The sequence below is a fragment of the Hippocampus zosterae genome, chromosome 18, assembly GCF_025434085.1.
Source record: "Hippocampus zosterae strain Florida chromosome 18, ASM2543408v3, whole genome shotgun sequence".
NCBI classification, from domain to species: Eukaryota; Metazoa; Chordata; class Actinopteri; order Syngnathiformes; family Syngnathidae; genus Hippocampus; species Hippocampus zosterae.
In genome coordinates this window covers 13,270,924-13,283,689 of record NC_067468.1, presented here as the reverse complement: position 1 = coordinate 13,283,689, position 12,766 = coordinate 13,270,924, and the positions used below count along the sequence as shown (strand labels likewise).

At 45.5% G+C, this 12,766-nt stretch overlaps 1 protein-coding gene across 1 annotated transcript; it reads right to left on the bottom strand.

Annotated features, from left to right (window-relative positions):
* Nucleotides 1-1,079: 1,079 nt before the first annotated feature.
* On the bottom strand, nt 1,080-11,072 carry LOC127591651 (anthrax toxin receptor 1-like). Its single transcript, XM_052051938.1, has 18 exons — nt 10,918-11,072; nt 9,320-9,391; nt 9,168-9,239; nt 9,012-9,093; nt 8,896-8,929; nt 8,022-8,101; nt 7,241-7,309; nt 7,080-7,160; nt 6,941-7,001; nt 6,634-6,732; nt 5,459-5,528; nt 5,249-5,327; nt 4,636-4,731; nt 4,319-4,363; nt 4,009-4,101; nt 2,486-2,650; nt 2,200-2,280; nt 1,080-1,388 (listed from the first exon to the last, which is right to left on the bottom strand). The coding sequence occupies exons 1-18, from the start codon at nt 11,070-11,072 to the stop codon at nt 1,080-1,082; spliced, it is 1,743 nt and encodes a 580-aa protein (XP_051907898.1).
* Nucleotides 11,073-12,766: the final 1,694 nt, after the last annotated feature.

Here is a 12,766-nt window from a genome sequence, read left to right as displayed (position 1 = left end):
TTTTTTTTCTTTTCCAGACGGACAAACCGCAAAAATCTTGTGACGTCAAACTCTCCCGTGCGTTTATTTATTTAATTGTGCCGTTAACGGCAGCTTGGGAGATTGATGCCCTGCTTCTCTCGTGCATAGAGTCAAATGAAAATGCTCCAATGGTTATTCGTCATTAACGCCTTTTATTTTGTTGTAGTTTCCACACACAAATATATAGATAGATTGTCACATCAAATATTACTACTGTATTAGGGGATTCCATTTAGATATTTACACCTGAGAGTTCCCCTTTGTAGAACACGTTTAAACAACAACTAAAAACTGGATTATTATGGAACACATTTCTAACCATTCAAAAAGACTTAATGATCATTCCGCTCTCATAGTAGCTGTCTTGATTATTTGAACCACTCAGACCTATTAGGGGCTAACTCCATTGCCATTTTTTTAAAGTGAAGCGCAGAACTGATTTAAGAAAAGGTCTTTCAAAAGAATCATTCTAAATCAAGTTTGTTTGGGTTTTCTTCGATTGGGCCAGACCATATTTGCACTCGGCACCTTTCCTGATCCATAAGCGCAACACTGGGCCAACTCCTAAGATGGCGACACCCTTGAAACCAGGGTTCACCTCGGTTTTTGTGTCGTGAAATGTGGGAAAGGCAACTTTCACAACAGCAAAACCACTCTACTGTTTTTGCTTTTCATTACACGGCAATGCAAAACAAGATCATCTTTCACTGTACAAAGCATTGACAGAGGAAAAGATTGAACTGTAATAAGTAATAATCTAATAATTACACTGTAATATACTTAGTCTAGTCTGGGGGTAGACAAGTTTGGTCCTAGAGAGCCGTTCGGTCCTAGAGAGCCGTTGTCCTGCCTGTTCTTGAAGTTTCCCTCCTTCACGCACCCGATTCAAAAGTTCAGGTTCGTTATCAAGCCTCCACGGCGCTTGCCTACCCCTGCTCTCGTCTAATATTGTGAAAAAAACAATTCATTGCACATAAGCCCATGTGAAGAAAAAAAATACAAATGTTTTCCCTGTTCAGAAGAACGTGTGCTCAGGTTTCCATCGGACTCGGGATGCATCAGTAGTCCTCGTGGCTGGGGCGTGGCGGCGGGCGGGACGGAGGCGGGGCTCTACACGGTGGCAAACCCTGAGGTGCGGGCGGCGCGCAGACTGAGGACGGAGTTCTGCAGGGAGGGGGCGTGTAGGAGGGCGGCGGAGGTGACTGGGGCAGCGCGGGAAGGGTGGTGGTGGGCGAGGGGGGCAAGTCGGCAGACGGGCGACGTTGGGTGCTGTAGGGCAGCGTATAGATATGCACGGAGGGGTGCTTGTAGATGGGGTAGCGGGGGGCGGCGTAGGATTTGCTTCGTGTGAAGTTGATACACTTGCCCTTGAATAAGAACAGTGGCACGATTAGAAATATTTATTGGTTGCCGAAGCGAAGTCAGAAATTTGATACTGGCAGCATCTGCTGGCCTTTGGACCCGTCATGTCAAATGCCCCAGTGAGTGATGATGACAGATGAACAAAACATTCCTGCCAGAGCTGGAGGAGCCACTTGTTTAATGACTTCTGCAGACCAAAGTACTCCTGAGGAAAATCATGAAGCTATTGTTGTTGTTTTTTTTAAATGATTATATTAATAACAAGCTCTATATGAATTATCCGTGAGTGGATTCCAAGAGTCGCAGTCTGCTGATTAAAGAGAATGCAGCTGACACTCTTCATTTGAAGGCTTTTCATTGTCCACATTGGATTTGTTTGGATCCCCAAATTAAATTTCCCACTGCGAAATGAATCGAATTTATTGGCAACTGAGATTGAGGGGAATTCACTTTTTTTTTGTTCACATTCTTAGTTGTTATGCAAGTGTAAAAAAATGTTATGTAAAGAGTGACGTGGAACAAAAACAATTTTAGTCTGAGGCTGGATTTAAATTACATTGCCAAATTCTAATTTAATGACATTTACAGCGTTCCCCCCCCCCCCAAATCTGTGAGTTATTAACGCACTCCTGCCACCAAATACGTTTGTAATTGCTTATAGAATCCGGAAGATGGTAGCAAATCACTGCATGAAGATCCTCAAGTCACTTCAACAGCAGTTTGGGCAAATAGTATGAATTAAAGGAAATCGGCTACAGAGATTCCAATTGAAAATATTTGTATTTTATTTCTTAGTTTTTTTACATAATGCCTCACCTTGTCTCCAGGATGAGGTCGCATGACGGACACTCTGTCATATCCTCTTCTCAGGAAAACCCAGAGAGCATCCAGTTTGCCCTGTACAACGATGACACACATGACAGTAAACTGACTGTTTTTTGTTGTTGTTTGTTTGTTTGTTTTAATTCCAGATGCCTCACGGCAAAATGACTGTTGGAGACCAAAACACACAAAAAAAATTCTCAGTTCATGTCTGCTCATTGAATCGTATATTTAATCTTGGCAATGCGCATTTGACAACAGACTGAGATAATGGGAGCACCTTGATGGGAGAATACCACTTCTGGGGGTGAACGGGTCTTTTCACGTGGTAGCGCGGCCGCGATGGAGGTGACTCGGGTTCCTCCTCGGGTATCACAACTCGAGCGTTCTTGGCTTTTTCCAGCTTTGCGCCCTCCTCGGTGGAGCCCTTATCACCCCAACGGACCTGAAATTAAGACGCGTCAAACTGTTGGCTCAGCGGAAGCTAGCGATCGTGACCTCGACAAGTCAAAGTCAAAGTGACCTTGACGGTCCATTCCGCAAATCTAATCCTGTACCGCTGCCACGGACAAGTCATGAAATCTTCAACCTGGCGGCAAGGGATTTCAAACAAAGACGTGCATAGTTTCCATCGCTCTGTTTACGAGATCCCCCGAGAGTTCACCCCCCCCCCCCGCCCCCTCGTGTGCTTTCCCGCTATCTCCTTGACTTTCATCATGGACGACAGATGTGAATCGTGAACCCACTTAACTTCTTGGCCACGTTCGTTTGTGTGGTTCAAGCACTCTGCAATCAAGTGAAAGCCTTTGCTGTCGGTTGTGATAAAGCACAGCAACGCATTCGGTCGGACTGCATCTTTGTGACCTCGCCGCGAACGTGCTTCAGCTCCCTTTTAACCAGGCAGAGTCTGTAAATGCTGACAGATGCTGTGGCTGAGCGAAAATGCCACGGACAGAAATTAATTTCAAAGTGCAACGTTTGTTTAATGAGTCGTGGCTTTTCATGCCATTCGTGTGATGCAAATACGCCATCTAGTGGCTGTGAGCGGCATGCGGATGACATCAGAGCACTCCAAAAATAGTATGTTGATTCATGTTCTGGCAATGTTGTGACATTTTGGCATCTCTGTCAATAAACGTGCCTTTCCTTCAATATTTTGGAGCCCGTGGACGTTTGGATGAACTCACATGTCACGGGCGAGACTGATTTTAAGATAAGATAAGATATCCCTTATTTATTTAAGATATATTTATTTGTGCTATCGTCTTTAAAACAAGTGCGATTTCTCTGGAAACTGCATGAATGCCGAGGAGCTGACGTTGAATTGAAATGCTGGGGAATTCATGTAAATGTCGAAATTGAGACAAAGACAACGAGAGCAGCAAGAAAGTATGAAGAATTCGGGAAAGAGCAGATGCCAGGAATGAGCTGAACAGTTGGAATGAGTTGCGATATCTTTTTTTTTTAAAGTACATTTGCAAAAATGTTTCCATTAATTTGGGATTTATTCCAAGGAAAATGTGGAAAAAAAGTAATCTTGGAGCGTGTGGGGAAGAAAATGTCCCAATACGTTCTGAGCAAGTGGAACATTTTGTCGTCGGACTGTTTTGAATCGGTTGCGAAATTTGGAAGGACATGACAATGACAGCGCGGGTCATTTCGTAAACTAGCTACGATCGTTGTGGAAAGTGATCATGGAAAATTTGGTATTCTGTGAAATGTTTTGAGTGCAGCGAGTTCTTTAATGTGGGTCTCGACAATGCGACATGAATACTTTGGTTTCACGATCGCCGTTTCGTATACCTCCATTCTTTTAATGCCTCCGACTCCTCGGCCTCCGTAGTATGAGGCATCCACGGTGGGCCATCTTCTCTTGTGAAAATCGTCCTCGTCGTCCTAGACCAGAGGGAAACCTTTCATTCAGAGTCCACGACTGCACAATTCCAGCAAGTTCGTATTTTGTAATGTCCAACACGGCCTTCAAACCAGCCTCGTATTTGCCTCAGGTAAAAAAAAAAAAAACAGGAATCAATTTTCTACCCGTTATCGTGTTGTGTTGTGCAATTGTGCTCTCACAAGTACGCGCACGGATTCTTTTTTAAAAATTACTTACAGAAAAGTCTTCTTCTGTCGGTGGTGGGGGTAACTCATGAATGACCTGTATGTCAATGAGAACAGAGTGAAATATGTATTTTTTTTTTCAGCAACGGTCCAAAGATGTAATGTTGCATGTCATAAAATTGGGCGTCCCCATTTTAGGACAGAGTTCCATTCCTTCATCAACAACATAACGCGCCAGTCGGAAACGAGTTGTACTCTTTTGGCTAACCTAAGCAAACATGGTAGTCCAGTTCGGATTCCAGTAAATATTTCTATTAGCGTGACAAACACTTGTCGGCCGCAAGTACGTCCATGAGTACATCATCTTACCACAGTGCAGCACAGAGGCCAGAACCACCAGAGCAGAAGAAAGATGAGCAGGAGCAGCAGGATGAGGAGAGCGATGGCCACAAAGGTGCCATCCGACTGGCCAAGAAAAATATATTTACATCATTCAGTATATCGAAACATGTCTACACATCCTCTATCTCAAAATGCGGCTGTTTTTAACCAGAAACCATTAGGAGGGTTGTCATCAAATCACGTGTGTAATGGATTGCAGAAATGGACACAAAGGATTCGACTTGCTGTCTGCGATTGATGATGAAAATATATTTCTTCATTCCAATTGGCGCCCACGGTGACAGCTCAGCTGGCCTGAGCTTCAAGGGGGGCGGAATTTAATTTCCGAGGTATTGGCGGTAAAGCGAGGCACATTTTTTAAAGGGCGTGTGCACGAAAATGAACTTTGAAGTCACACTTTGGATTGTTTTCTAGGTCAAACTTGCCGGTTGAAATGCGGTAACATAAAGCAGGAGGTGTATCGTATGTGTGACAGATGTTTTTCATCTCATGATCAGCGGAAGTAAAATGGAACCGACCCCCCCCCTCTCACCACACCCCCCATTAGACTTTCCTTTCTTCTCGTCTTCAGCATACTCACACAAGTGACGGCGGTAATTGTAACGGAGCTGGATATGAAACTCAGGCCGTTGTTCATGCTGACGTGAAGCGTGGCGGCCCTTGCAGAGAAAAGCGAACGCGTGAATTAAGGCCGATGACATTTTGCCAACAACGTTGGCCAGATAATGAGCACACGTGTAGTTCCGTATGCATTGTGCCCTTTATCTTCGATTTTGTACATTTCACTTACGTTCCTTCTTTGTCCAAAACAGGAGCCGGGCACAGCAGGTAGGTGTCTCTCACCACCAGAGGTCTTTCCACTACGCGATGGTAAGTACAATGCGCGTTAAATATCTATATATTTTCCTCTCATTTGCCGTAAAAGCGGATTTTGCTCGAATTTGACGTATTTAAACCCCGAATCGCAAATATCGTACCAACTTTGCAATACGTTTGTGAAATGATGAAACCGTCGCGGGTTCAAGCCTTGGCGCTTTCCTGCACTTCCTCACTTGCAAGTGAGAAACGAGGCCAATGAGCAGGGCTGCGGTTTATTTACACTGGCCAAGAAGGCGAGCGGCAAACGTGTGTGTGCAAAGACGCCGCTCCACCTCGATGGGATCCGATTTCCGTACTCGGACATCTGAGAAGGTTTGAGCTTTATACCAGCTGATCCTAAGCAGAGTGAGGGGATGCCGATGTGGTCTTCTTTTCTTGGAGGGGGGGGGGGGGGGGTGGTTAGAATCATATCATGGGCCAAAACAGCAGAGTGGCTTCAATTTCTGTCACAATGAATATTTGGGCTGCTGAATGCTATTTTTAAAACGGATTTGATGGACGCAATTTTAGCATACTCACTCAACTTCATGGACATTTTTTTTGGGGGGGGGGGGCGGGGGGGGATGCTATCTACATACTTGGGTGTTTCCTTTGCCTCTGTCCGTTGTTTACAACCACAACAACAGCATGCAGTACGCCCATAAAAGAGTCTTTTGGGGTATTTTATTTCGCCTGTTAAGTTGATTCACACTCACGTCTGCAGAATAAATGGGCAGCGTGAGACTTGAATGCGCCTCGCCAAACTCCTGGGAAATCTATCTGCCTCTTCAAGTTTTTTTTTTTTTAAACCGTCCACTTTACCCGACAACTATGCTGGGAACTATGGCTTGGTTTGGCTCGTCATGGCGGGGATTTATATACGATCCGCTTCATGGCGTCTTATTCATGAGGTTTTTTTTTTTCTTCACACTGGAAATTTTAGCTACTCCGAGCCAAACCGTTTTTGCGATTTTATGTATAGCCTACGCCCGCTGCCTCGAGGCTCATTAAATGTTTCTGAGCCCTTATAGGCAATCAAAATATTAGCCACGCCCCCAAGATGCCTTTCCATATATGTCAGTCGGAGTATTTTGAGCGGGTACTTACTCAAAGTCACCGTGTCATTGATGCGGAAGCTGCAGAGGACTTTCTGAACGTCACGGGCGTGAAAGAAACCGTTTCCCCGGATCACCACCTGGAACGATTCTGACGTAGCACCGAAGTGATTCGCGCGCTTAACGGGCGGGTACAAGTGTCATCACCCTGTTCAAAGGGGGTCATGTTTTCATCATGCGGCAATTTGGTCCATTAGAACAGGCAAGATTAACAATACAAATGCACTCTGTGGAGAGCCGGACGACAGGCACAATATTATCGGCGAATCGCGGAATCGTAAAAATAAGTGGAGCGCTACCTCCTGCGCAGATGTTCGAGGGCTCGACAGCCAGAATCTCAATGCACGACCTTTTCAGGATCTAGAGCCGTATTAAAAACATCAAATTCACACAATAAGACACTTAACCAGGAGAACGTTGGCCCGCGTGATATCATACCGAGTCGATGATCACATGCAGCGTGTGAAAACCGTCCGTCACGGGGAAGACGTGGTCCTCGCTGTCGGCGATGGTTGACAGCTGCGGAGAGAGATTGTCGTCATCATCTTTGTGTGACGCTTCTCTTTTTTTCGCACGTCACATGAGCCGACGAGGTTCACCTGGGTCTCATTGAAGTCCTTCACTCCCACGCAGTAAACGGTGGCACCCAACTGCCGCGCTCTGCTCGCCTGAGTTTACGGACAATAAACAACAAGTATGGGTGGACCTCAGAGGTCAGGTCACCGAAAAGTGCAGCTGGATGGGGATGGACCACATCTGTTGGAATTGTCACCACACAGACGTGGTCGCAAGCCAATAGCGAGTTACACCCGTACGGATGATGGCGCTGAATTTGAGCATGTCTCACCCTTGACATCGGTGGAATGTTCCGACACACCCAAAGTTAAATCTGTCCACGCGTTATACCGGACTACCGTATTTTCCGCACTGTGAGGCGCACCTAAAAGCATTCCGTCTTCTCAAAACCCGACAGTGCGCCTTATAATCCGATATATATGGATCAATATTCTGATTTCTTGGACGTAGGATTTTAAATGTTCTGTAAAGCGCTTTGTTACGGCTGCGGCGGTTTGTGAAAGCTCGATATAAATAAAGCGGTATTGTATTGTATTCCTTTAGCGCAGCTCCATCTAGTGGATGCATAACGTAACCGCAGCCACGACTGTAACTTCTATTTTGTGCGGCTTATAATGCGGTGTGCCCTATAAACTGTATGAAAACCATTTTAAAATCGGCCATCCATTGAAGGTGCACCTTATACTCCCAAGCGCCTTGCAGTGCGGAAAATACAGTGCGTTCTTATCGTATACTGAATTTCAGTTGTGTAATGTGAGTTTTAGAAGTGTTTGGGTGAGGTTAAGCTGTCGGGAAGGTTCTTGCCTCTCTTTGAGCCAGGTCGAATTGATTTTCCCTCAATTCGCCATCCGTCAAAGCAATTATGACGCTGGCCGTGCGGTAGCCTGATGGCAGAAAGAAACCGGAAATTAGCACAGCAATCAAAGCGTACTCGTAGAGCCTAAAAATGAAAAGTATTCCATCTGTGTGAATGTAGCAACGTGTATTTGTTGTCACTCATACAAATTCATTCATTCATTCATCTTCTGAACCGCTTGACCCTCACTAGGGTCGCGGGGGGTGCTGGAGCCTATCCCAGCTGTCTCCGGGCAGTAGGCGGGGGACACCCTGAATCGGTTGCCAGCCAATCGCAGGGCACACAGAATCGAACAACCATCCACGCTCACATTCACACGTAGGGACAATTTAGAGCGTCCAATCAGCCTGCCATGCATGTTTTTGGAATGTGGGAGGAAACCGGAGCACCCGGAGAAAACCCACGCAGGCCCGGGGAGAACATGCAAACTCCACACAGGGAGGCCGCAGCTGGAATCGAACCCGGTACCTCTGCACTGTGAAGCCGACGTGCTAACCACTGGACTACCGGGCCGCCACTCATACAAATGTTGACTGAAAATATAACTTGAATACCGGCCGGGGTTGGCAAAACGTGCGGACGACCAAAAGTGTTGCGACTTAAAAGAAATTTGAGATCCGTTGCCGCTGTAACGCAAGGAGTTCCCATACATGCTACATACGCTCGTTTATCAGCATGATAAAAACAGGCAGCTGTGGTTCCAGGTCGTTTTCGCCGCGGCTGATGCTTGCGCCAGATGGCTGAACTAAGTTGCGATGGATGGATTGATGCAAGGACTCAGCAGGAAAAGTACACGATTCACGGTGAAAAAGTCCAACTCACCGTCCCCTGTGCCGTAGTAAATTTGCTCACTGGCCTGCACGGCAAATCAACGGGAATGCATTTCAATTAGAGTTTTCAGGATTGTTTTAGCTGGAGGAGAAAAACGGAGGACTCACCTTGGACAAACCGAGGTGCATGTAGGTGTCACCACCCGGCTGGACCATGCTGAGCTTCTCCAAGCCAGCTCGTATTTGCTCTCTGGATGAAGAATACAAACGATCAAATCAAGCCAAATGAAAATCCCAAATGAAGTCTGCCGACGCGGCCGGCACCTGTCTTCTGTCAGCGCCATGAGAATTCGTCCTTGTGTCGAAAAGACGATAAAAGACATCCGTAGCTGAGGACTGACGGTAAAAAAAAAAAAAAAGAGACGGTTAGCCGCCTTTAGTTGAAACCTGCCGAACAGAACTCCGCACAGCCCCACCTGATAAACTTGTACGCCAGGTTGTCCACAAAGTAATAAATTTCATTCCAGTAATGTTGCACACTGCCAGATCTGAAAATGGAAAAGCGACATTTTCATGAGTGAATACGGAATCGAGCAAAGAGTAAAAAAAGAAACATATTTACGCCGGCACAAATTATGAGCGTTCGCATTCCGAACAATCCGATTTGAACAGGGAAGGTTCGCGGAAGCTAATGAACACCCACGTTTGAACGTTTTTCAAGGTGTGGGTCCACCCAAGAAAATCCCACTGAGACTAAGGGTGCCTCGCAGCTTTTATTCATGAGTTGTTGTTGGTTTTTTTTAGTGATAACCTCAAGTTTGAGACCAGATGCCAATTTTCCAGAAACTGAAAACGCAAGACTTCAAGAATCAAGCGAGTGAATCAAGAGAAGGGCTCCGCGAGCCCTCTTTCCGCTTCTGCTTTCATTTATCTTCCTGCGTTGTGAGTCGCCGGCGCAGCCAAACGCTCTTTGGAACAGCTGGCTCTCATGGAGAAAGGGTTCGCTGGGACCGAGACGGCAGCTGCCATCGGTGACGCGTGGCTGCAGTTTGACGAGGCAAATGCGGCGTGTTTGATGATCAAATGAGCATCTTGGATTCTCGTTGCTACTCGCTTTCTAAGACGACCCCCCCCAAAAAAAAAAATGCTGTCGACTGATTTACGAGACGCGCGTGCACGAACGGCAACGTTTATTGACTGGACTGAGGAGTGTTTGTTTGACATGGAGGCATTTATTTGAGATGCGGCATTTAATGCTTGCGCAACGGGAGGTCGAATCTGCGTAAGATTTTCAACACCGGATTTTGGTGTGGACCGCTCATATAAGGATTTGCGATCACAAATATTGAACGGTTAACATTTTGATTGTTGGCCAGACCGTTTTCACAATGGAACTGAAGATTGTTTTGTGTTTTTTGTTATTGTAAAGTGTCCTTGGATGTCTTGAAAGGCGCTTATAAATAAAATGTATTATTATTATTATTGAATTGAACCCAAAGGGGGAGGAGCAGCTCCAATTCGGTGCGATTGTTGGTCGATATGGACTTTGCTGCTTTAAGGTGGCGCGAGACATGTTGCCCGTTGATTGATCAGCAATCGTCGGAATTATTTGAGGCGGCCATTTTCGAGAATGTGTCGGACGTCAAACAACAGAAGTGAAGATGCGGCGAAGCTGTGGCGTGATTCACCATGAGCACCGTTTTTGACTTGCTTGACCGTTCCACGAACGTTGAAACCGAATACACCCGTCGTCAGCTCTGCCTTTTTACGCTGGAAAGTAAACGCGATCTTTCTCAAACATAAGGCCGCACATTGTTCCAAATATCCATACCAAAGTTAAAAAAATTAACGCGGGAATATTTTTTCACATTGACTTTGCCGTCTAAATCAGAAACTCAATCCAATGTACCGTTCAACGCGTCGTATTTTGTTCTGGCTTTTCATAACACACATTCTGACACCTGTTCAGTGCTTGAATTGTCACAAACCAGCAAACAAGGAGCATCCGAATATCCCGTCTTCTCCGGCATTCTTTTCCATCTCATCAAGACGTAAAAAACAAAAGCGCACTCACTTGTCTAAAACAAAGTACAGGTCAAATCCTCCGTAGCAGGACGACCCAGCTTCTCTCCCATCGTAGCTCTGTCCCGCAGTGCCGACCACAAGCGCCACCACAACAATACCCACTTCCACGCCAAGCAGGACCTGCCTGCACCAGCGCCGGGACATTCCTCAGAATTTGGAGAAGGGGAAAAAAACAAAAAGCCTGGTCCTGTGTATCACTTTAGGAGGATGTAAACATGAGTGCGCTCCCAAGCTTTTGTCCCTCAACTTCAATCAGGGGCAAGCGCGGACGCAACCCGTCATGCTGTAAAAGTATGAAAGTGTCTGGAGGCAGGCTCCCCATCTCCTCAGCAACAGATGTGAGCAGGACGAAGGGGGAGTGACTCGCCCATCCTCCCTTCTCTCCTGCACACGATCCTGTCAATATGAGTGCCATAACCTCACGCCACGTTACATAATGCATAACAGTAACACACATTCCATCTTTTAAGAATAAAACACGGCACTTCATTGTATTCCAATGGACTGTTTTATATTTGGAGCCTCCATGTTATTTTCTTCCACGTTTATTTGTAGGGCGACTGGTTAGCGTGTCGGCCTCACGGTGCAGAGATGTTTAACTTGTTGCTATTCATACTACAGGATAAATCATGGCTTTCTGCGAGTATATTGGCGTTTAAATGCCCATATTTTGTCGTGTAAAATTGGAGGGTTCCCTCAATCAATGTTCTGAGACACTGGGGAAATACACGATATTTAAATTTTGTTCAGCAAGATGTCTCAACTCATCCTTAGTCTTTAGTGCCACTCAGTGGTGAAAATGTAAATTGCAATTCATCACACCTGACGGTGTACCGTATTCACAACCCAAAAAAAAGTCCTTTGGTGCGTCGGTCCGAGCAAAAATATCCGCCCCCCTCCTCCCCGGCTCATCTTCAGCTCTCTACTTTTTGTAAGTGAACTTATTCTGTTCACAAATCGACACGTGTGACGATCTCTTTGGGCAGAACCAAAAGCCCAAACCCGGAAATTGAGAAGTAATATCATTCCTACGTGCTCCCTTCTTTGGATTTTTCTGCTGTTATTACAGCTGCAAAATATTTGGGAATGTCAAGAGCAGGTCATTCGGTTCACGTTTTGCGACGCTATTTCTCCCCCCTCATCAGAGCGTCGCCGAATGCGTGCAGGAACCCGCAGGAGAGTGTGATCTGCATGCAAACCCGCCGACCACTATAATCAATAACATATCGTGAGTCCTAATCGTTCCATCGTGCATTTTACCACGATGTGTCAAATCATTTTTAATCGGCGTACGGGCTGTCAGTTTCTTGCTTTTGACCCCCCGAGGATTAGCTAAATAATTGTAATGCTATATCCAAATCGCCATGTCAGCAACCAGCTGGCGGAACATTTTCTAATTGCTGATGGAAAACCACGCGAAACAATTATAAATGTTATTGAAACAGACGTTCAAACTCCCACTTGAGGTCATCTTCCCACCAAATTGACAATGGACACGTTTAAAAACAAGTTTGACGCAACCTTGGTTCACGTTAATTTTCAACACGGTATTTTATGTTGAAGGCTGGGAGCACATTTTCTGCTGGTTATATTTATTTTAGGATCATTTATCATACCCGCTAACCCTTAATCACGACTAACCAATGTTTAATTTAATGACCTGCGTTGTTTGTTTATAGGTACACCGTGGCTGTTCATCGTCTGAAACTGCCCCCCAAGGTAAAAAAAAAAAAAAAGCAAACTAAGCTACATATATAAAATCGCATTTTTTAAATTACTCGGTCAGCACCGGGGAAAATCCATAAAAAGTGCCTACACAGCAAGTAGAAGATGAAAAA